General features: G+C 38.3%; 2 protein-coding genes across 3 annotated transcripts in view; one reads left to right on the top strand and one right to left on the bottom strand.

The window, feature by feature from the left end:
* Positions 1-2,445, bottom strand: part of NBAS (NBAS subunit of NRZ tethering complex) — a 158,525-nt gene extending 156,080 nt beyond the window's left edge. Inside the window, exon 1 of the mRNA XM_068183435.1 lies at positions 2,265-2,445. Within this exon, the coding sequence (XP_068039536.1) occupies positions 2,265-2,408 (144 nt within the window). The 5' untranslated portion in view covers positions 2,409-2,445. The remainder of the gene's footprint in view (positions 1-2,264) is intronic.
* A 1,965-nt stretch (positions 2,446-4,410) lies between these two features.
* DDX1 (DEAD-box helicase 1) lies at positions 4,411-24,101 on the top strand. Of its 2 annotated transcripts, XM_068183433.1 has the most exons (26): positions 4,411-4,507; positions 6,349-6,400; positions 7,280-7,343; positions 7,868-7,897; positions 8,117-8,213; positions 9,669-9,716; positions 9,850-9,933; positions 11,264-11,347; positions 11,775-11,851; positions 13,086-13,158; positions 13,271-13,347; positions 14,025-14,139; positions 14,634-14,772; positions 15,803-15,863; positions 17,013-17,111; positions 17,781-17,870; positions 18,461-18,649; positions 19,664-19,715; positions 20,123-20,269; positions 20,903-20,994; positions 21,539-21,611; positions 22,024-22,096; positions 22,216-22,258; positions 22,487-22,582; positions 23,324-23,444; positions 23,775-24,101. In XM_068183433.1, the coding sequence occupies exons 1-26, from the start codon at positions 4,492-4,494 to the stop codon at positions 23,903-23,905; spliced, it is 2,223 nt and encodes a 740-aa protein (XP_068039534.1). In that variant the 5' UTR covers positions 4,411-4,491; the 3' UTR covers positions 23,906-24,101. The 2 variants fall into 2 exon arrangements, with proteins under 2 accessions (XP_068039534.1, XP_068039535.1); XM_068183434.1 differs by lacking the exon at positions 7,280-7,343 and having other exon boundaries at positions 4,454-4,507.
* The last annotated feature ends 1,121 nt before the right edge of the window (positions 24,102-25,222 follow it).

Raw genomic sequence — 25,222 nt, 5'->3', positions numbered from 1 at the left:
CCAACAAGAACTAAAATTAAAGCAAATTTGGCCATTCAACCTAAGAGATCCATGCCAGTTTCATCAATGTCTTGAATTTAACATGATTTTACATCTTCATCACAAGACTTATCTTCCAATAATTAGAGCTCTAAGATCTAGTACTCTGCAATTAAAAATTAATCATCCCAAATGAGATATCAGAAAAAATAAAGTCAATATAGACCCCTAAAAGTTTAAGGTCTGGCTTTGTAGCCTATATTACTGCGTAGGAAGACAACTAATTTCATTTCCCGGTGCAGCATTCAACTTCCTTTCCCTTTCTACCATTCTTTACCTCACTTATTCCAAAAGATTCAGTTCTACAAGAAAGTAGGGTGTGATTTTTTTCCGAAGAGTGTGAAAAAAGCAGGATTAAAAGAGACAGATGTTCCAAAGGGAATGTCACCTAATGACACTTAGTCATTTAGGACAATCACCTAAGTAGTATCACTGTTTGGGCACCTTAAGGCAAAAAGTGACTCATACTGACAAAATAATCTGTTTGCCTATGTCAATCAATTGCCCACTAAAATGGTAAAAAGACTATCAGAAGTGTCCTCGAGTACTGACAGTTTCCAAGAAGAATGTAAATCTTATGCTGTAAATCATACAGCATAATATTTTCAAACCTTCCAACTTCTGCTATTGAAAACAGGTATTATCTTAAAAATTAAAAGGCAAGAAATACCAAGTTTTAAATAACCAGCCCCATCTGCTTGAGCTGACAAGCAGAATTCAACGATGCTTAGAAATTCTGACTACCAGGGCAGATGAGGACCCTCAGACTGTGGTTACACAGTCACTTTAAACTGGCATCCCCACATGCTGCCACTGAAGGGAGGTGTCACCTCACTGACATACTATTCACAGCCCCCTTGGTACCTGGGGGGGGTGGGGAGGGGTACCAAGTGGTTCCTACCTAGAGGGACCACTGAACAAAAGGAGATGAAACAACATGGTTGTTTCTCAGACTAATCAGTTCTTTAATCAACTTTCCATACAACCTCAAGAACACTAATGGCAACAGAAAAGGCATTTGTCAGAAATGCGCCCCCTTAACACAGCTGTAGAAGAACCACAGTTTTGTGTCATCATACCTAAGTCCTCCTCATGTTTTGCAACAGGAAAATTGTTTCCATATGCTACTAAAAACAAAGACTATTTACCATTTCTCAAAACACAGTTGAATTAAAATAGGCGCAACTATTGATTCATCTATACAAATAACCTCTTAAGCTAATAAATGGCAATACTGCAATCGTGTTTTCCAAACACCCATACCTGTTGCTGCAACTGAGGATTTACTGATCAAGAGCAACAACAACAAAAAAATCTGATAAATGAAAACCTATTTTTTTTTGTGCATGGCTCTAGTAATTTTTAAGTTACAGTCTTCCACTTGTGATGTTTTCACATCTTTTCTGTTCAGTTGTTCTCATTAAGCATAAAACTTTGTTAAAATACTTCTATTACCAAATTTCAATAGGAAATGCATTAAAAACTTCAGTGGACTTGGAAGCCACTACAAGAAAGAAAGAAAACCACATTGCTTGCATCCTCTATATCCAAGTCAGTCAAGAGCAGTCACAGAGGCAGCAAGCTCAGCACATTGCAAAGGAAAACGAGAAAAGGAAAGATGAAAGAGCTTCTCAGCCTTTCTGATGACCCGAGCAGAACAGCTAGAAATAACTAAAAACCTGCAGTACAAGAACAGTGTTTTCTGATTTCTTAAGTGCTTAAGAAATCAGAAATGGATATTTGTGTGCATTGTGGATGTAAAGTGAAATATTTTTCTCTTTTCCCTTGCAAATACAGACAGAACTGTACTGATACAGGAGTCCAGAAAGAGGATCTCATTTTCCTCATACGAGGTAAACTCAACGAAGGTCCTGTTTTCACCAGCACAGACTCCACGGCTGTTTGTACAGCAGTTTCTAGCGATGATACCCGGACTTCATTCACCAGAGCTTCGCTTGCGTCAGCTCAACAGTAAAACCCGACATACATTGTTCAATAAGCAAGAAACACTTCAAGGCATCCCAGGCGGCACAAGCCACGGTGGGAATTAAGTGACACGAAGGCCAAGGGGACGGTGGCCGCACGGACACAGCGCGGGCATCCCGCTGAGCCTCCCTGGAGGCACCAGCGCATCCCCGCAGCCCCCGGGCCGCCGCCGCGTCCCCGCCCGCGCCAACGTGGCCGGTCCCCTCCCCCGCCCGCGGCCGTGCCGCGGCCACGCGCACCTGCACCTCCGTCTCCGGAGGCCACTCGGTGTTCACCAGCAGGTCGTACAGGATGTTCTCCTCCCCGTCCTCCGCCTGCTCGCCGGCGCCGGCCATGCCGCGCTCCCGGGGGGCGCCGCCGCTGGCCCCGCCGGTGGCGGCCATGCCGGTCTGTCCCGCCCTCCCCGCGCCGCCTCGGCGACGGCGCCCGGCGGGGGCCAAACGGCTCCGCCTTTAACTCGTGCGGCGCCGGCCCGGAGCGGGCGGTCGGGGCCGGGAGCGCCCGGTGCAGGCGGGACCTCGGGGTGTGGATTGAGCCCTTAGCGAATGGGGCAAAAAATGGGGAAAAAGTGGATTTCTCGCAAGTGGTTCTTCCAACTTCAACGGTGCCACGGAGGACTTCTAAATATTTCAGTCCTACAAGTTAGAGTTCCTAGCGTCCAGCTCTCTCTAGCAGATAGAATGCGCTTGTTTGTAAGTTCTGGGCCCCTCACATCAGGAAGGACATTGAGGGGCTGGAGAAGGACAGGCAGCTGGGGACGGCTCTGGGGCACAAGTGGGATGAGGAGCGGCTGAGGGAGCGGGGCGCGTTTAGCCCGGAGCGAAGGAGGCTCGGGAGCGACCTTCCCGCTCCGAACGACCGCCCGAAAGGGGGCTGGAGCCGGGGGGTGGTCTCTTCTCCCAGGCGAGAAGCCACAGGATGAGAGCACAGTCTTTAGGTGCCCTAGGGGAGATTCAGGTTGGACACCAGGTAGGATTTCTTCACAAAAAGAGTTGTTAAATACAGAAATGGGCTGCCCAGAGTTGGTGGAGTCACGGTCCATGGAGCTGTGTAAGGGAAGACGGGACATGGCACTCAGTGCCGTGGTCTGGTTGACCAGGTGCTGTTCTCACAGGTTGCACTCAGTGATCTCAGATATCTTTCCCAACCTGGTTCTGTGAAATTATTAAGAAAGAACTGATGCTTCAGCCTCTTAACCTGCAACTTTATAAAGCATTTGTAAAATAGCAACAGAATTAATTCACACCCTGACACTTCTGCTCCTGCAGTCTAATTTTCTCTTGCCTTTGTAAACTCTTGCTGGCAACTGTGTAGCCTAGAATTAGGTTAAACAAAAATTCAAAATCTGGAACTAGGGATTCAGGGCAATATGAAAGCTCTGTTGGATACTTGGGAAAGAGTTCAAGAAACAACTACTGAGAAAAAAAAAAATGCCTTTTTACTGTGTCTCTGTTTTTTAACTATATTTGACAATATAGCTTGTAAAGCAATAGTAAACTGTATAACATCGTGTTTGTAAGTTTCAAAGAATTGTGGGAGATGTATAGTAAATTACACTCCACGTTCCACACCAACAAGCAGCACTATATATTGCCTACAAACAGATTTTCTTAGAGTCGTGGTTGAATCTGTACATTATTCATATCTGTGCCTTTAAAAAATCACTAATTTTGTCATTTACCTGAAAGCAAGCAAACTAATGATTGACAGATATAGCAAATAATAGTGAAAGAAAAGAGGCACATCAAAGGAAGATACTCGCAGAGGAATTATTAATACATGAGAAACCACTGCAATGCAAACAGCCTGGTAGGAAGGGTATAAAATACCCTGCTGTATTTTGCTCTGCATGACACCAGTTTCTACAATATAAGTTAACAGCTAGTAGGGCTCAGCAAGTTTAAAAAAAAATCTTGAAACAAATCACCGGGACAAAACCCGTATTCAATTTGCAACACAGAGCTCAAGAGAACTACATCGTCAGAGATGCTTCTTGCGGGGTTTTTTGGCTTTGAACCAGATATGTTTCTATCCCATGCTGCCTTCGGAAAGACTGAAGCTGCGTTTCACAGTGGAAAGCAGTAGGCAAAAGTTTATGCTGTGCCTCCCACTTGGCAGACAAATGTACCATTGCCCCGTGGTCTAACTGTGGAAGCTGCATTTCTGCACTTGCAATCTCATTTTGTTTTTTACAAAACCCCAAAGATTCTGGCGTTTACTGTCCCTAGAAGTTATGCTAGAACAAGACGGTGCAGAATTCGGGGAAGCTTCTGTAAAAGCTGGAGAACAAAGCGTGCCTGCTAGGCTGTTTGTCTCTGAGGCGCCCGGGGCCGGCCCTTCCCGGGGGCGCGCACGGGCCGGGCCGGAACGCGCGGCGCCGCGGCTCCTGCGCCCACCCGGCCCCATAAAGCGGCGGCCGGGCCGCGCGCCTGCGCCCTGCGCTGTTGGCGGCGCTCCCGGGCGAAGATGGCGGCGTTCTCGGGTACGTGGCGCGGGGGCCGCGGCCTCTCGGCCCTGCGGGGCCCTCTCGCCTCTGCCCGCCGGCTCCCGGGCTCCCTGCGGCCCCGGGGGAAGCTCCTCGGCCGCCCTCCCGGCGGGGCCCGCGGTAGTGTGTGGCTGACCATATATCAGGCTGAAGGTTGCGAGGCCTGCGGGGGATGTAGGTGCCTCTCCCGTGTCCGCGGGCTTCTTTAGGCTGTGAGAATTGGTTAGAACGGTTTTGCGGGTTTTATTGCATCTGTGGATCTAGAAAGGGGGCAGCTTAAAAGTTAGGCTCGTTCCTCATGCTGACTGGTTTCAGTAACAGGAGGTTTATCATAACTGGATAGCACTGGCTTTTTATAAGAGAAGCTCTGCTTGGTGATACGGTTTAGCAAAATATATCTATATATGTTTTATATAAACTATATGTGTGTATACAATAGTAAACTGTGATCCAAAAGCTTACTATTAAAGGAGGAAGCGTCACTCTTTGTGTCCCCTTCCCCATGCAGATATTTGTACAAATGGACAGTCAGCCAAGATGAGAGTTCTGTAAAGTTTTAATGTATATGGGGGTTTTAATTTGTTCCTTTTAACTGAACTTTTTGCATCTTATCATGGGGGGAAAATGCTGAAGCTTCTTCCCGAGATCTAGAGATCAGTTTGGATGCTATGCAGCAGGATTAATTTGGATGTAGTTGAGGAAAGTGTCATGGTGTCATTGTTTGATTAAATTCTTGTACTTCATATTGAATTAAACTGTGTGAGTTGGAACTCACAGTTGAAACTGATTTGTTTCCAACTTGGAATTAGTAAGAATTGATTTTGATTGCTATTGATTTTGTTGCTTGTGTGGATTGTCTACTTTTGTAGGATTAGAGGCCAGCACTTGAAAATATTAAAGCTTCAATCACATTACAAATAAAACACGTTTCTTACAGCATTTGTGTTATAGCAAGTGGAAGAATAATTTTTGGCTGTGCAGCAGCCCAGCTGAGTGTGTCTGCATGTGCATGCTGTGTGTGAAACCCAGCATGTGACAGTGCAGAGGCCAGTGTGTGAAACCTCTGCTTGGAAAGGTGCATGTTTATAGTTGAAGGAATTGATTTAGAGTAGCCTTTTGTACCCAAAGAGATGACCAACAGATAAATTGTTATTTTGATGGTGTGCTACCAGCATTTGGGTTGGTTAGGATACTCTTTCCTCTTGAATAGCTGCAGGTCTCTTTTATTTTCCTTTTTAAATACAGAGGATTTGTTTTTCAACATACAAGCATGTTGAACCATATTTAACTTATGTCTGAGGTACAACCGTCAGACCTTCATATGAGTTTGCCAGAAGGAGTATCCAAGGAAAAAAAACTTGTGGCTGTAATTAATAACTTTATCAGAATCAAAGCCCTATCTTCTTATTGTCAGGCAAGATTTGGTGAACTAGAGTCTTTACAGGATATAGGTTTTTTCTACTGTTTACACCTCAGCTGTAGAGAAAGTTAGGTATTTGTGATTAACCAAGTCTGTCCAGTTGTCTGCATAGGCAGTTTCCTTAAAGGTGCAAAGATAAGTACCTTGCCCTTGAAGTGGTGCTGTGTTCCCAGTGCGTTTGCTTTGCTGCTATATCTGTACCTGCCCCTGCCCTGTGTATGCCTGACTTACTCTGCTCTGAGTGGGGACAACTCTCAAAGCTGCCTGTGAGCAAGGGAGAACATTTCCATCAGTGGGTGCTGGAGTGAAGGCTGCACATGCTGTGGTTCTGTCTGTAGCTGGAAGTGTTGGTATTTGGCAATCTTTGGGCGATGTGAGGTTAATAACACTGCTTGATCCTTTTTTGCTTGTCTTGCAGAAATGGGTGTTATGCCTGAGATAGCTCAAGCAGTGGAGGAGATGGACTGGCTGTAAGTAGGAGTGTGGCAAACTCTAATTTGCCTTTCAGCAATGTGTGACATGCTTCTTGAAGCACCTCTGCTGTCGCATTAAAGCAATGTGGATGTGTGTTTTCCTCTGTCATTGCATCTCATGTGCTTCTCTGTAGTGTGAAAGACTGAGGAATACAAACTGTGACTGCAGTGGTAACATTTAAACTTGGACAGGCAGAGCATGACTGCTTATGCTTCACTTCTTTTGTTTCACAAAAGGCTCTGTGCCCCTGGTTTATTTATATGCATCATGGGGTTATTGGATGAAATACTGTCACATAATTGATGCTAGTTTAGTGCGTGTTTTCCAGACTGTGGTCTATGACTGTGTTTTCCTAACTTAGTACGTTTATGTCAGTTTCAAAAAAAAGTTGTTATTCTTGTGTTTGGTTACTTGCTTGGCCAACATGTTTTTACTTCAGAATTTGTTTTAAATTATCATTCAGAAAGTTGTCAGTATGGACAAACTTAATGTATGTAGTTCTTCTCCTATGAATATTAATTAGGTGTGATTGTCTGAAAATGCTGTTTGAGTTTGGTTATCTTTACTTTTTTTCCCAGTTTTGAACAGGAATCATATAAATGAGGTCAGCATAAGTGGCTTTAAAGAGAAGCTCATTTGAATAAAGGAAGACAAGGAATATATAGTTAATAAGGTTTTTTTATAGTTTAGCATGATGATGTGAGATGTAGCACTCTTACCAAGGTACAGCTGAATTCACTGCAAGCCAGGAGGAATAGCAGTTACCAGCTTTATCTTGCAGATGACCATGGTTTCTGTGAATTTCTGTATAAGTAAAAATTTCTTTTTCTACTGTTGTAGAATGTTATCTTGTGTTAATGTGTTCTTTCCTGTAGTCTCCCTACAGATATCCAAGCAGAATCCATCCCGTTGATCTTAGGAGGTGGTGATGTGCTTATGGTACGTAGGCAGGATAGCTCTATTTTTAGAAATCTGTGTCTTTTAATTGCTGTTTGTGTGGTGAATTTTGTTCTTTCCAAACGGGTCCATAGTTAGACTACCTCTCCTGTCCTACTTCAACAGAAAGTAAAAGCCTCCAGGTAAAAGCCTCTGAGTTCCTAGTGTGTTTCCAGGTGTTCTTGCGTATGAAATGTGGGAGTATTAGGCTTTATTTTTTGACTTCTTGACAGGCACTGCCGCATGAATGAGGGCTGTCTGATCTCATCTGCTCTCCTTTTGGCTGTAAATACCTGACACAGCTCTGTATGGAACATGGCTGATACTGCCCAAGCCAATCCTGCAGTATCAATAACCTTGACAGGATCAGATTAGTGTGCCTTGTTCATCATGTATTTTATGGATCTGTGTTCTTCATTCCATAAACCAAAATAATACTTCCTAAAAAATAATCTTAGTTTATCAAAACAGAATTCCAGAACAGTGTTTACAGTCTTGGTTAAACTCTTGCATTTTTCTTCCTATAGGCTGCTGAAACCGGGAGTGGAAAAACTGGTGTAAGTAATCAAATTTATATTAGCAGAAAGTAAAAGTTTTTAAGTGGTCTCATATATGCAGAGAGAATGCTTATATGTGTTTAAGCATTATTGGTAATAGTCTTTACCAACATATATGTAGGAATGTATTTCAGTGTTTCTGGCTGTGGGTATTGCACCCGAAAACAAGGCTGGAAATAAGTGTATAAATTGTGGAATTAAAGTGACTTTTCATTTTAGGCTTTCAGCATTCCAGTTATCCAGATTGTTTATGAAACACTGAAAGACCAAATGGAAGGCAAGAAAGGAAAAGCCACTATTAAAACTGGAGGGGCAGGTACGTTTTTATATGTCCCACCCCTTAAATTCAAAACTTTGTGTTGATTTTGTCACTTTTAAAAGTAAAGTTAACCTGCTGTTAGATAAGTATTTTTTCCATAATTTGGGATAATGTAAGCAGAATATCATCATTCAGTGTTTTATTAAACAGAGAATAAAAATTTACTGGTGGAATCATGGGGAGAACTGGTGCGCATTTGACTGCAGACTCTTAGTAATGCTCTTGTTTTCAGCTTGAGGCTGGCTGATCCACACCTTGCTTCCAGTATTCTTCTGAAATACATACTAGGTTAATGCCTTGCAAAATGTGAAGTGGTGGTGGTGGTGCCCACCACTAAAAGAAGGAGTTAAAAAATATCTTTCTGTTGCAAGATTAAGTGAGACCAGCTATGACACCATGGAGTTGGTTTGGCCCTCTTAAGTGTGCTTGAGCTCTTTTAGGCTCAAACGTATTTTTGTGTGGCTGGGATAACAGTATAGGATCTTTCAGTTCTGCTGTGCTGAGTAGAGCTGTTGTGTTCCTTTTGGCACCTGCCTAGCTTTGGAATTGAATAATTGATATGTTGTTTGTTCTAGTAGACATTGAATTGAGCAGGAAATGCACAGGGCTGGAACTCGGCTATTGGATTGTAACTATGATAATATCCTCACAGTATTTGAGAGTCTATTATGCATCTGTTTAATTAAGCTTGGAACTGTAAAGCCAATAACCATGTCCAGTCTGTGGTATTGATAAGATTGGGTTTGGTGTAAGAGAGCAGTATTTGCACAAACAACACTCCGAAGATGTTATAGAAGTTGTCATCATTATAACTACTGCTACATTGGTGACAGTAAAGTCAACTTTAAAAAAGTTAAAATCCTTGAGAGAATGTAATATGAATATGCAAATACGCTCTGTAAACCTAACTGAAATGGCACTTTTTTTTTTTTAATCATGTATAGATTTTATTACAGCATGTTGTTTGGCATGTGAGAAATGAGGTCAGAAATTCTATGTGCATGTGTCTTAGTTCCTTAGTAATGACATTTTAACTTACAGCCTGAAAAATACCATAATGTAAGCTTGGAACAGAAATGGTAAATCAAGCGTTTCAAATTTGTTGTTCTTAATATAGTGTTGGATATTTTCTGTCTGAATTTGATTGTGATTGTGTGAAACTGCCTTATTTTGTAAAAGTCTTCATTGTTTGCAGTTGCATTTTTAAGTAACTTCATCTGTGTTCTTAATGGCATAATCTAAACTTCCACAGAATACCTTTGCATTAAGCATTTGTGCCCCTCCTTCGGATTGTAGGCCTTCATTTGAGCTTATATGAATTTCATTGGAACAAAGCTATTTCCCCAGAAACTTAAGCCAAACACTGTAGAAACAATTTGAACTTCTAATTTGAGTTTTTCAGGCTTGCTTTATTGATTAAATGCTTTTTCTGTTATTGTCTTTCAAACTTAGTGCTTAATAAATGGCAAATGAACCCCTATGACAGAGGATCAGCTTTTGGTGAGTTGTCCTGCTGTTCACTTGAGAACTTTTGCTTGGTAAAAAAGAATAAACTAGAGGAAAGAATGCATAAAGTTTTGTTTTAAAAGCAGTTAGGCAATTTCTTGAACTAAAACTGTCTTGTAATTTTCAGCAATTGGATCGGATGGTTTATGTTGTCAAAGCAGAGAGATAAAAGAATGGCATGGATGCAGAGCAACTAGAGGAGTAACTAAAGGTACATATAAAGTGATGTGTTTTGAATACTCTTCCAGAAAAGTTTCAGCTGAAATGCCTGCTTGTCAGCCATTGTTAATGTAGATGGTTGCATTTTGTATTCATCTGACCAAATTTAGTAGTTTAAGACATAGAAATGACAAATACCTCTGTTTTGTTCTCCTTGTGTTGTAAATTACCTTTTCCCTGATAGTGATGCCTGAAAGTAGAACAAAACCTTCCCAAACAGCCTTAAAATGATAATAGAAAAGCAAACCTTTACTGGAAAGCCTTCAGGTGCACAAAATATGGTGAAAACCTGCCCCAAATTAGATTCCTACAATTTTATAAGATCGGGCGATTAGAATATCCAGCCATTATTGTCCAGTTAGAGGAGCAGTTGGTTAGGTGGTTCTGCCCCACTGGAGTTCTCCCCACTGGTCTCTGACTCTACCTTTATTATGTTTTTGGTACGTGGTACAAAATAAAATGTCCTTGGTAAACTAACAAGCAAAACTAAACAAAATTTTAAGAATGCATCAAAGAGTTTGTTCACTGTGGGAAAGAAAGCAGGAAAAGAAGTTATACCTAGAAGGTAGAAGTTATATCTAGGCATTTAACAGTCTCCTAAGCTACAAATACATGAAGTATACGTAGAAAGCTAAAAATCTTCAGGCATCAATAGGAGACTTGAGTTGTAGGAGGCAGAATTATAACTAATATTCATCAGAATGATTTATTTTTTTTTTTTAGGAAATGGCTATGCACAAAGTACTTTGAGTTGTTTCCTCACAGACTTCACACAGATGTGCAAAAATTCCATGGTTCTGTGGTTGTAGCAATAGCTGAGAGTCCAACCATAACACTTGACTCAGAAGCAGAGTCATCCTGATACTCCAGTGTTTCTGGATGTGTGTTCAGAAAGACCCTAAACAGTCTCCTTTTATGGGGTGTGCAGATAATTCTGTAGTCTGTGTGTACATAACAGCCAGCTGGACGTCCTTGAAGTGGCACAAGCAGTTGTTGATGCTGGGGCATGCGGGTGGTCTGATACTGATTCTGCAGAACCTTGTGTCCTGAGTTTCAGTTCCCATGCATTCAGGAGGACCACTTCTCTCGTGCTTGTCACTCCTTTGGAGCCTTTCACACACTACCTCTGTGTGTACTTTGTCTCTTTCTTCATTCCATACTCAGGTATACACACAACCTTTTCACACAAACACAGTGTAGGGGATTTTATGACACTTTTAGCAGGACTGGGATGTTAGATTTGTATGGTCTTGGAAGTAGCAAGACTGAACCACCTTAATGAATTTGGGTATTGTATTAGATCCTTTCTTTTTCTTTTAAAGGGAAATACTACTATGAAGTTTCCTGTCATGACCAAGGCTTGTGCAGAGTTGGTTGGTCAACTATGCAGGCTTCACTAGATCTGGGTGAGTTTCCTTCTGAAGAACCTATAGCTAGTTTTTATATTGACATGGAATGGGTGGAGTTCTGTTCTAGTGTTGCAGAGAATGGACTCCTCAGGAAGGATCCCAGTATTGGAGAGTTGAAAATGTTTTGTGTAGGTATTTTACTTCCTGTAAGGGGAAGTCTTTAGTAGTGGCAGTGTTTTCTTGTCTACTGACTTTCTGCCTTTTATTTATTTATTTTTTTAAAATGAAGACGACTGGAGACTAGTAAAATCAATAAATGTACTGCTGCAAAAGTATTAGTTTGGTGTACATCCAGGTCAGAAATCCGTAGTTAGCACTGTGTATTATTTGTTTATGTGATAGTGTTGGAAATTTCACTTGCTAATACCAAAAGGAAAAAGCATAACCTGTCAACCAAAAGATAAGTCTGTTGTCTTTTCTTCAGGCACTGATAAATTTGGCTTTGGATTTGGTGGGACTGGTAAGAAATCTCACAACAAGCAATTTGACAGCTATGGTGAGGTAAGCTTTCATTGCATTTGGTAGAAATATTATTAAAAGTTTTGCATGTTTTGCGTGTTAAAATCAACTGTCTTTTGAAATGGTACTCACTGTTAAGGGAGGCTCACTGGGCAAAAGGCCAATGGAACATTGAAGCATTTTTGCATAAAAGCTTATTAAAATATTCAACAAAAGCAGTTATAAGCTTGAGACATGATAGTGGTTATACTGCAATTATATCGACTCTTATTTAGAAGTTAAAATTTTGCTGTGTGTTACAGGTTAAAAGTTAACTGACCTCTTGAGATTTGTCTTGACTTTTAACTTGAATAAATCAACCCATCTGTGTACACTGGGAACATTCAAGTGAGGGCATCAGTTTCTGTTTACTAGAAGTTAAAATAGAAGTAATGTCACAACTCTGTAATCTGTCAAAAATGCATTATTAATTGCTACTAAGACATAGTTAGAGTGCACTACTTTTGGCTATTGAGTTGGGTTTGCCATTACCTTAATGTACACTTCTGAAATGTCTGCTGGGAATGTCTGTAATGTTTTTTGTGTAGTGTAGCAGTGGAATTGAGATATTTAAACATAGATAAATGAGTCTTAAAGCAGAAACTCAAGTCTTATTGTGTTAATAATAACTCAGTGTCATAAAACCTGCAACTTTTATGATTACTGTAGCTTGTTTAATAGTGACTCTTGAGCTGTTGATTAGAAGCAATTTATAATATATAAATGTTATTGAATACCTTTAAAATTAGCAGATCTCAAGATACTTAAATAAAGCACTTAAGTATACATAACATGCATATAGCGTCATCTTCAAGAGTTAGTCTTTTATTATAGTTAAATACAGTTTTCTGATGCCATGTTTGGTGTTCTAAGCTTAGATTTACGTTGGCTAATAAATACATGACTAATGTGCTTTTCCGCAATGCAGAATATTTCCAGGTAAATGACTTAAACCTATCATAGTCATTGTGTTTGGTTTTTGAAGTAAATTTAAAGCGGTAATAACTGTTTAAATATCTAAGATCAATTGGGCAGTTTACTGAAGACTCGTAATCAAATAGAAATATGAGTTCTATTTACAACGGTCTGACTGAAATAAATTGAATTTGCTTGACTTCTCTCAAGGATGAGCATTTATTAGGGAGAGGTGAGAAAACTAAAAGCTGACAGAATATAAGCACTAAGTCGTCTTAATGCACTGAAAATGTCTTAGCTTCATGAACTTTTTTTTTTCCAGGAATTCACTATGCATGATACAATTGGCTGTTACCTAGACACAGAAAAAGGACAAATAAAATTTTCCAAAAATGGTAGGTTTTATTCTCTTTCTTTGGAATTTTATTTGGATGCTTTCACCATTGGGGAGGGAGGGAAAGGAGTGCACACACTTGCAGAGTCTGACTGAACCAACCCTACTTTCAGGGAAGGACCTTGGCCTTGCGTTTGAAATCCCACCACATATAAGGAACCAAGCGCTTTTTGCAGCTTGTGTACTGAAGGTAACAGGAATATTACAGATGTTCAATATTATTATAATTTTTCTGGGTTTGTTAATGAGCTACTTAAGTATAAAATTTGCATAGCCACTTAGAGTTACTGCAGTTGTGCATGTAAAGTCAGTTTTCTTTGGTTTGCCAGTATTCACTACTGAAGAAATAACATGTGTGTGTTAGCTTTGAGTACCATTTAAGCTAAATGTTCAAATTCAAATTTTAATTTTGAATTTATAGGTAGAATAGTATGGATAAATAATTCCTAATAACAGTGCTATGTTGCGTGTATTAAGCTTTGGTATACTGCCATTTGACTAATACAAGCAAATAGCTTGAAAGTCAGATAGCCTGTTTCATTTGTTTTGAACTCTAATGTATTACTACATCTTTCTACGTTAGTCTTGAGTCTATCTCTCAAGCAGTAAAGATTTTAGCACCTTTCAGTGGTTAGAGAAATGTACAACTTCAGAAAAAATCATTTGGTTTTCTTGATGGCTTTTTTCTGTGTGTTTGGTTGGGGGTTTTGTGAATTCCAGCAACGTGGGGAAGAGGAATGTATAAGATGGGAGAAGGAAAGACCTTCCCTATTTCCTTGTTGATCTGTTTTTTTCATTATTGAGTTGTTTCTCATTTGATGTGGTCTCTTGAATTGGTGTGTATAACATAACTTTGTTGAAACCTAGAATGCTGAATTGAAATTCAATTTTGGTGAAGAAGATTTCAAGTTTCCACCAAAAGATGGCTATGTTGGCCTTTGCAAGGCTCCTGAGGGTAGTGTTGTAAAATCACAACACTCAGGTAGGTTAGATTTTTACAAACTTCTTTTGTTTCTATATTCAGGTTGTGTTACAGAGCATCTTTGGATCCCTTTAATTTCAGTCGGAAAGATCTTAAATACAGCAGTAATGAAGAAATATTGCTGCTTTTTTGAAAGTATACCAGATTTTCTTACTCTTAAACGACTAATAGTCTAATATTTTGAATTTAGAAGTACATCAGATAAAAGAAGTCCAGCTAAGTTTTTGTCATAAAACAGTGTTATCATAAAAATATGTGCAGGTTTTTGTGGTCCACAATGGAATGGGTTATCCTGCATAGCCAGTACACCCACTTGTAAGTTCTGATCATTATTCTGAAGTTACTCATAATTGAGAGAGCAATCAGATCACCTTTCAATGGAGCACTTAGAATTATTAGGTTTTAATTACTAATTGAAAATCCAGATCTGTTTCCAGTAAAAAATTCCAGAATAGGAATGTAGTTTGTCTTAATGGTGATTTTTTTCCACTTAGGAAATGCACAAGTGGTTCAAGCACAGAACCTTCCAAATGCTCCAAAAGCATTGATTGTAGAACCATCAAGAGAGCTGGCAGAACAAACTTTGAACAATGTGAAGCAGTTCAAAAAATATGTTGATAATCCCAAATTAAGGTAATAGTGAATTTGTTAGTTGCATATATGGTATTTTCCATGGTTGTAACTTCATGGAGAGATGAGGGTGTGGGTTCCACTTTGCAGCTAAGTGAACCATAATCTGCAGTGCTGCTGATAATAATAATATCAGAAATAACCTGCTACCAACCAAGCTTCTGACTATGCAACTACAGTTAGACCACTTAGGGGGGTTTTGGTATGTTTTATCAGTGGACTGCCTTTTTGTTGTATTACAAATTTGGTGGGTAGGGTTTTTTTTTAATTATCAGTGATAACTGGTATGATACTTCACATGCTTTTCTTGACTAAAAATATTATCTGGTTACTGCCCTCCTTTCCTAAACATTTTCCTATATCCCCATCTCCCTCTGCCCCCTCACTTTGTTTTCCATCTCCATCAGATAGTTATATACATACATGGTCTGCTCTCTTTAATTAATGTGCTTACAAGACAAATTATCATGGAGTTGCAGTTCTGAACAGTGAATTGTCTATAAGTTGCTTTTGGTTTTAGCAGAGTTGTCTTTGCTTTGACTGTGCTTCTAAACCTTCAGCGTTTCCTAATTCTAAACTGCAATCTGTTTATAAGAGTGCATTTCCTAGTATTGTTGTGACTAAGCAATAGGAATGGGTAAGCTACAATGAAAGATTCATTTAGTTTACCGTTATTTGCATCTCTAACTTTCTAAACACAGGAAGCTTTATTGAACTAAGTTGCATTATTTTTGAGATTTTTAAGAAACATTTTTTTGTAAGATAAATTTGTTAAGGTGCTAATTTGTTTAATACAACAGTGATAAAGTAATCACATTCAAATACAATTTGGTAACAAAGCTTTCACTTGAATTGAAATACAAATGAAAGGATGAGTTTCAAAATTAATTTTTTTCTATTATTTTGCTCTTAATATTACTGTTCAGTGCTGTTAATTGTCAGTTGTCAATAAAAGAATCAGTTTCCAGACATGTTTAGTTTACCTTCTGAATATATAAATGGGTAAGTGTCGAATATATTGATGTAATTTTAGGGAACTGCTTATTATTGGTGGAGTTGCTGCAAGAGATCAACTCTCTGTACTGGAACAAGGTGTAAGTTGTATTTTTTTCGTATGATTTATTAGTTTGGGTTCCAAGTAATTTATGATGTTGCTAGAGGCTATTAATGGTGGTAACTCATGTAATAAGAATAATGAACATGTTAAAAAGAAAATGTAGTCGATAGCAAGCTCATGTTGCACCAGTCTAGCAGTCGTTCCTTTACTTCCATGTCGATACAAGTACCTATACTACTTAGTCAAGTTCTGCTGAAGCCTGAGTACTCCTGAAAATCTTAAAAGGTGTAATTGCTTGCCATTTGTCCTTAACCAACAAGACAGTTTTCCTTTTAACTTCTGTCCCATCCTTTTGTGAATAAAAATAGTCTGCAGTTATCAAGATGAACCTACACTACAAACCAGTCCTACAGAGAAGGAAGTGGTCTGGTTTCAGCAGCATGGAATGTACAATTGATTCACTCACACTGTAGGGAGAGCAGAGTCACAGGGCCTTGTTTTTTATTGAAGACTCACTTTTGGAAGTGAAAGCACATCACTATTGAAAAATTTTCTACTGGTTCTAGTTGCCAAAATAAAAATTTTCTGTTAAGCCTACTTGAACTGGAAGGTTATTTGACTTCCATGTGAATGCTAAATTCTTAATTGTGAACTTTTCTGTCTGGCAAAATTTGAAATTATTTCTGTAGTTGACAGACTTTGTATCCTTCCACCATGAGAAAAATTTATCCCTGTTTAAAAACAAATCTGTTTGTTGACTTTTGATAACAAAATTACAGAGCTTGGAGTTCAGGGAAGAAAAAAAGGGGCACAGCACTTCCCAAATAAGGGAAGGCTTCCTCCTCAAGGTAGATTCTGTTAATGAAATGACTGCAGAACCAAAATGCAGGTTGCCCAGAGAGAAGATTGTAGGATCCCTTTCCAGAAGAGTACTGAAAATGGTATTAGGCAGCTACCTAAAGTAACTTGAAAATTGTCCTTGATTTGCATGTGAAAGTGGGGAGTGGAGACCAGATAATCTCAAGAGATCCCTCTGACTCAAATTACTCTAGGATTTTATGAAGTTACAATTAATAGAAGATAAAGCATTATACTGATAATTGTCTAATAATATTAAGCTTAGATAAAACTTTTAATGCCTCTAGTTAGTTACAGGACCAATTAATACTCTTTATGTGTTTCGTAGGTGGATATTGTTGTTGGAACTCCTGGAAGGCTGGATGACCTGGTCTCAACAGGGAAGATTAATTTATCTCAAGTTAGATTCCTGGTTCTGGATGAAGCTGTATGTAAAGAACTAAGTGCTACTTAAATTCTGTTCTTAAATGCAATATGATATTTGCAAAAAAGTGAAACATGATTGTTCTATGATATTTGATAATTCAGTGGAACAGTTAGAGTGTTCCACCTTTATCCTCTCATCGTTTGCAACCATAGTAACCTACTTTTTTTTCCCCCCACCCTCATAGCCTCTCTGTTAAATCTGTTTAGAATTTTTCTGATACAAAAATGTGTTTCAAATTATATTTACAAGGTACTGAAGTCTATCCCTGCCACTGCAGGGAGCTCGAAGGACAAAGACAAAATATAAGTGTTAGCTAACCCAGCAGGTCTTGAAGCCAGTGAATGTTGTACTCAATATGCTGTGGAATGAGGGCATCTCTCTGATCTGTTGTAGTACATCTGGATATTCACAAAGATCAAATGCCTTGGGATGTTAGCTAGGAGTAGCTGCTGAGCTTCTCAGCAGCTATAATATAAGTGATCCACCCAAAAAAATGTGGGTTTTTTTCTCTTTAGTAATAATATCTCTGCCATGCATTGACCTGTCCAGCTAATTAAAAGCAAGAACTTTTGAGATTAGGAGTGTATTACTTACCTAACTCAAGTGTAAAGACTGAAAAATGAGAGAGAAGATTTGCAGCTTCATCTCTTTTATTTCATCCCTACTCAGGATGGCCTTCTCCTCCAAGGTTATTCAGATTTCATAAACAGGATCCACAGTCAAATTCCTCAAATAACCTCAGATGGAAAGAGACTTCAGGTATAAAATATTTGTGGTTTGAGTTTTTTTTTGTTGTGGGTGTTTTTTTGTTTGTTTTGTTTGCTTAAATATTTTTGGGGGTGTGTGGTGTGCTCTGCTTTCAGTTGTTGACTATTATTTGGCATAGAGCATGCTTCTTCGGAGTTTTCAAAAGCTCTTGTCCAAAATGAACATGTGTTCAGTGAGTTCAGTAATTGCCTGTGAAAATATTTCTAGCATTCTAGATGTTGAAGTCCAGTGTTCAGCAGTTTTCAATTTAATTGAATTATTTATATATAAATATAGCAAACATGACTGAACACATACTTTATGATTTCTAAGATATTAATAATCTTGGTTCATCAGCTTTCAATAATTTTGTATTTTTCCTACTAATTTTCTGGGTCTCTGTAACAGAATAGTTAAGCAACTTTAGTTTGTGTCTTGACTCTTGCTAACTGAGTGGTTCCTGTGATGAGGAAATCCAGACACTTGCTGTTTTGCTACATTATGCTATTCAACTACATTACATTCATCCAGTTCTACTCCCACCTTTTTGGACTGGGACGATCTTATCTTCAGTAGTATCCATATGACTCTCTTCTTCTCAGGTGATTGTGTGCTCTGCAACACTGCATTCTTTTGATGTGAAAAAACTATCTGAAAAAATCATGCATTTTCCCACCTGGGTTGATTTGAAAGGAGAAGATTCTGTCCCTGAAACTGTACACCATGTAGTTGTGCCTGTAAATCCAAAAGCTGATAAACTCTGGGAAAGGCTTGGCAAGAATCATATCAGAGTAAGTGAAAATTGAGGTTATTTGTCCATGTTTGCTTATTTAACCTTCAGAAAGGGGTCTAATACTGAATGATCTTTGCTGGCTATTGAAACAGCTTAATCTGAAATGATTTGTTCCATGGCAGTCATATCAGTGATGGCATAACACTGTTTCTGAACAGCTCAGTGTTACAAACGTGACTGAGGAAGAGCTTGATAGAGTAACAGTCTGATTTGCACTAGAGAACAATGGCATTGTGCTTTTTCACTCACTTCACAGCTAATGGTCTGTGGTCTAACTGTACTTAGTATCTCTTTTCTGACTTGGCAGGAGGGAATAAACCTGCCAAGATAGATCATTCTATAAGGTAGTTCTGTCTCCAGCTCATGTAACATGAGCAGTTTTTACAGGGATGGATTTCATATCAGACTGCATTTGAGATTCCAGATTCTACATTCACCTGACACCTATTCATGTGAAAAAGTGTTGGTTGTTCAGGCCTTTAGTATTCAAGTTCTGAATAACCTGGAACCATATTTTGTTCTTGGTAACTCTGATGTAGTTACAAAACTATAGGTTTTCTTAATCTCTGTCTTTGGAACCTCTGTTTGTCACATGTTAGTACCTTTTCATTAAGTCTTAGTGTGAATTTACTTCTTTTTGATTTTAAGTTTATATCTGATTCAGTCTAGCATTGGAGAAAATATAAGGAATTACTATTTGTGTGATTTAACCATATTTTACAGTATCTTTTAATTCAGGTTTGTTTGGGTGGTTTTAATTATTCACTGTTCAAAGGTGTTTTCTTCCAGTTTCCACATAAATAGTTTAATTGCCCTTTTTTATGGAGGAGTTTTGTATGCTTAAATACAAGACTTTCCTTTAGCTAAAGATAGGTGAACATGGCTGATGGGAGAACAGAATGCGAAGATTGCTTCTAAACTTCTGTTTATTGCTAGTTACAAGTTAATAGAGCTAAGTATTTCTCTGTAGAGAGTGGGCTACTGACTTGGGGGGCTTTTTTGTTTTTCCTAGACTGATGAAGTACATGCAAAAGACAATACACGACCTGGCGCTAACACTCCAGGTAATGAGCAGCACTAAGAGATAGTGAAATTTTTGTACATGTTTTGAATTAAAGGTAAATTGTAATAGATACTGGCCTTGAGTCATGTTCCTCCAAAATCTTATTTCTGCATTTTCATAGTCTTGAAGAGAAATGTGTTTCTGTAATTGGGAAGTGGAAAAGAGACTTGAATATGTATTTTGGAGACTTGTAGACAAGTGTTTGTTGGTGTGTGTAAGAAACCTGAAACTTCTGAGTGCTTTTATTCTTCCTGTATTTTATCACCTTGGAGCACAGGAGTGTGGAGGGGAGCAGAATAAAAATTTAACTGTCTACTTGAAGGCTAGAGAACTTCAAAATTATGCAGTTCAAAGGTTCTTCATGTTTTTAAACAATTTGAGTGAAATAACTTCTTTATTTTCCTTTAGAAATGTGGTCGGAGGCTATTAAAATTCTAAAAGGAGAATACACTGTTCGGGCAATCAAAGAGCACAAGATGGATCAAGCCATTATCTTCTGCAGGACTAAAATAGACTGTGATAATATGGAGCAATACTTCATTCAACAGGGCGGAGGTAATATTTTCATGTCAGCCTTACTCAGTTCACTCTTCTCACTTCTGTCTTTTTTCAACACCAAATTTGTATGGTAGAGGTCACCAGTACTGGGACACAGCACATATAAAATTGTGCTTCAGTTTATGTACTGACTGGGCATAAAATTCAGAGTTTTGTGGCAGGCAGCTGCACCCGTGCAGTGCAGGATAGTCTTGTACCTGTTCCAGATAGTTCTGGAATGGATGGACCATCATGAATCAAAATTTGAATCAGTGAGAAAATACGTGGTGCATCTGCTGAAACATACTAGTAAAACTGATAGTTGATAAGGGCAAGAGACATAGGAAAAGATGTTCGCACCTACGAAGACATAGAAGAAATGTGAAGGAAAACACAGGAACAGTGAAAGGGATGTGTGAGGAGAAAGGTGAAGATGAACATGTGTAGAAATGTGGAAATTTAGAGCAGGAAGGAAAAAGAAGGAAGGAAAAATGCCTGCACAGATGTGCTCTTGGGAGGAGGGAGAAAAAGTGTTTAACTACTTGTCTTGTGTATTTTTTCCACCCCAATGCCTGAAATTTTTTTCCAGTTCTGTATGGTTCTGTGTCATAGCTTGTATGTGATGTTATTAATTCATATAAATTCTTTCAGGCCCTGATAGGAAGGGACATCAATTCTCATGTGTCTGTCTGCATGGTGATAGAAAACCTCAAGAAAGAAAGCAGAACCTGGAAAGATTTAAGGTGATGCAGCAGATTTTTGAAGGCTTTTTCCTCACTTCCCAATATCTGAATTAATATATTAATTTATGTTCCTAGTTCTCCATTTAAATTAAATTGCACTCAAATGTTCTATGTCGTACTTCGTGAAATTGTGAGGCACATTTTCTGTAGGTGGAAGTCTGTACTGGTAATCAGTATGACCTTTGTGAGTTTGAATCCAGAAGATAGTAGGCTTACTTTGAAATAAAAACCTAACTTTAAACTCTATAGTAATTACACTGTTTTTTCAAGTCTTTAGTACCTGGTTACTTAAAAAAAAAGGTAAAATATTACAGTTTAGTTTTGATTAAGCCATTTGTTGATCTTTTGCTTGCCTTATGGTGCTGGGGAAAGAAACAAGGATGTAATTCACCAAGTTATTTGGATATTCGTGTTTTATTTGAAGTGTTCCTAAATGTACAGAGACACTTCAAGGTGAAGTAAGTGCAAAGGACTATGATTTCATTGCTTGGGATTTTGCTTGCTGAATTTAGCACGTCACTTCATTAAAGCTCTGTTTTTGCAGAGAGGAGATGTCCGTTTCTTGATCTGCACAGATGTTGCTGCTAGAGGGATCGATATTCATGGTGTTCCATATGGTAAGACATATTTTTTTAACTTAACCTGTTGAATTGCACTGGAGCTTCAATATATTGGCGGTCCTGTCCAGTAGTTAAAATAAATATATGACCTATAGCATAATTTTAAGAGATGTAGATGTTAAAGGCTTAAGCTAGGCAATATTTAATTTGGTTGTTTACCATAAGTTCTCAAATACTTGATGATGATCTGCATTTTTGAAAATTGTTAATTTGGTTTTCCATTCTTGCCAAAAAGTAATCAGGGAGAAAGCAGTTTGAGAGTGAGAGCTTTTATTGTGGGTATTGCAGGTTACACCTGTAACTGTTGTAATAAAGTATGTACATAGATTAAGGAGAGGAATTGCAGCAATCAAAATAATATTTTAGGTGTCTTAGCTCATACATTAAAAAAAAAATCTCATGTTCTCAGTTATCAACGTGACGCTGCCTGATGAAAAACAGAACTATGTTCATCGAATTGGGAGAGTCGGCAGAGCTGAGCGGTATGTATGTGTTCACAGCAGCCACCAGGTGTTCTTGATATTTTTTATTGTTGTTGTTTCACAAGTTGGAAAGAGTTACTGAAATACATTTCTCCTTCCCTTGTCTTCTAATATTTCAGGATGGGTTTGGCAATCTCCCTTGTGGCAAAAGAAAAAGAAAAGGTAATTATACTCCAAAGCAAAGATGAACAGACATTATTTACTGAGGTTCTGTCCCCAGCTCCTATCTGACCTTCTTATCCTGAATTGAAAAACTGCTTTTTTTGACCCTGCTTAATTGAAGGCGATCTTAAACAGATTCCTGAATTCTTTTTCATGCTATAATTAGTCAAAATTAATGTACTGAACTCTATTTCACAAAGTTTAGAGGTTGTTTTGCGTTATTTCTAGGTTTGGTATCATGTATGCAGTAGTCGTGGAAAAGGGTGTTATAACACTAGACTGAAGGAAGAAGGAGGTTGTACCATATGGTACAATGAGATGCAGGTAAGCATTTTGCTTAAATGTTCCCCAATTCCTCTAAAAGACTCAGGAATGAAGTTCATGTTTCACCTGTGTAGTACAAATCTAGTCTTAGATTTGTGTATAAACAAAGGTGTTTATAACCTTTGATTCCATTTAAAGAAGAAATTAGAAAACTTTTCAAGTTATATGTTCTGTAAGTTGTTCAGTTATAAAACCTTATTTTAATATTCCCAGCCAATGTTGTTGGAGTCTTCCTAATCAAAGTCTGTTAAGATTTAGAGCATGTTAGTTATACACTCGTGTTTAGATGGTTTGTTGCAAAACTGTCACTTAAAACTATTGTTTCTCTAACCTGGAAATAGTTTGTCACTTAAGTAGGTTTTCATTGGGATTTGTATACCAGCTATGAATGCATGTTAAAAAGCAATACTTCCCTCCTTTCTCTAATAAAAAAGGGCAAATACACCTCATCTGTGGTAAAATAAGCTTGAACTGTGAGCTCTATTATAAAGTAGCCTCATTCATACAAGTAGGGTAGTGTATGAAATAAAGACTTTTAGGTAGGGTAAAATGATGCTGAAATTGGAGATGAACTTGTATAGTCTGAGCTAATGCAAATGTGTTAGTCTTCTGTATCTGTGACCAAATTGTTTTGTGTACCATTCCTGTTCAAACTACTCAAATGTGACACTTCAGAACACTAGTTTGACTGGTCTTGGACCATAAGAGTACTTAAAGATTTCTTGGTTTTATTTCTCGTAGTTGCTGGGGGAGATTGAAGAGCACTTAAACTGCACTATTGCCCAAGTTGAACCAGATATAAAAGTACCAGTGGATGATTTTGATGGAAAAGTTACATATGGGCAGAAGAGAGCTCTGGGTGGTAAGAATGAAATACTCTCAAGTTCCCTCGCTATGCAGTGCTCAGTTTCCTGGTTGTCTCCTGTGTAACTACAATAATGGACTATAAATACAAAAATAACAGATTATAAATAAATGGATTAAAAAAGCTGCAAGCTCTTTGCCATCTTCTGCATTTGTTACTTGCAGCCTACGGGTTGTAAGTCACAAGAGTATGTGTATACCTGTTTTGGTTTGTTTGTGCTTTTTTTTAACAAAGTAATTAACTTTCTGAATGACTGTGGTTGGGCATTGTTAGTTCTGCTGAAAAATGGCTTTGAACACATAATTTAGATTGTGTCTCTTTTGGCAGGTGGACTGTATAAAGGCCATGTGGATATTCTGGCACCTACAGTACAAGAGTTGGCTGCCCTTGAAAAGGAAGCTCAGACATCTTTCTTGCATCTTGGCTATCTTCCTAACCAGCTGTTCAGAACATTCTGATTGTGCCACACTGGAGAGAAGGATTGAGTTAATAAATGCTCTGCCCTGCAAATACAAAAATCCCACACTGTCTCTGAGTAGAGGTAGTTAGAAAGTGATTAAAACTAAATATACTTCTTGCATGAGGAACAGAGTGTTCAGCATTGTTAACTCTGAGTTAGCTGTTCTAATAAAATAAAACAAGTGAAAGATAAAATGGTTTTGTTTGATTTTTTTTGCCTTAAAGGATTAATTTGCAGAATAATTCTTTGCATGGTTTGTTAATATATTGAAAGCACAAGGGTAGTTAGGCAAATACGGGAGGAGAGTTTTGTATTTCTATTTATTTTTGTTTAAAATTATTTAATTATTTGTGTACTGCAAATTTTTAATGCTGGGCTGACTAAAGATAGATTCATATTCATTCAGACAGCTGTTTATATTTAAGATGCTAAATAAGAAATAACCCCAGATCTCAAGTATGTATTTGAAGCTCTTTGTTACCCTGAACCTCTACATCTAGGCTGATAACTGCATTTTGATTCTCTAGTTCTAGACTTCTCACAGTTAATGGTTCTTAAATATCAGAAATGGATTGTACAATATTGTAGCAATATTTTTTACAAAGATTTGTACAATAATCTTGAATTCGTAGGGGAATACTATGCGAGTATCAAAGCATTTCATAAAACTTTTTCACGCAACAGTATAGGCTGAAGTATCTAATGCCTCTTGTGCTGCTTTCAGACAGGTTGAGTTTGTTCAGTTGAAGTTACTGCAGTCTGGTTTGGAATTTCTTTTTAGCTTTTTTTCTCTAGTGACTCTTCTAGTGATAATTAGAAATTTCAGTGACTTTGCCTGCAAATTGTCATCCAAATATCTCAGGTCATTGGGAATGCCAGACAACCACAAATCCAAGTAAGCTTTTCCCTTCTTTGTGAAGTCGTCTTTTCACAGAGCATTCCATGCCCTTGAAAAAGCAGTGACAATCAATTTAAATTCAGGTTGAGCAAATAATTATTTGTAGTGTTACCTGGAGAGGGCAGACTGAGAGACCCGGGGATTGTAATAAAAAACATAGATATCTCATTAATTTAAACAAAGTATTGCATTTACAGCAGTTTGTGATATTACTTGATCCCAAGGAGATGGGAGGTTACATGGCATGCTTATCATTAGAACTTGGGAAGAAAACTTCTATTGTGTTGAGTTGGTTTTGTCAGACAAAAGTAATGAAATCTGTCAATCCTAAATCAATCAGAATTAATTAATTGCAATGCCTAGAATCATTTAGATGCAGAAGGAATCAGATGATTCATGTTTGCCAGCTGAAGCTGA

Source organism: Anomalospiza imberbis, chromosome 3, assembly GCF_031753505.1.
Source record: "Anomalospiza imberbis isolate Cuckoo-Finch-1a 21T00152 chromosome 3, ASM3175350v1, whole genome shotgun sequence".
Classification (NCBI taxonomy): Eukaryota; Metazoa; Chordata; class Aves; order Passeriformes; family Viduidae; genus Anomalospiza; species Anomalospiza imberbis.
This window is presented reverse-complemented; position numbering and strand designations above follow the sequence as displayed.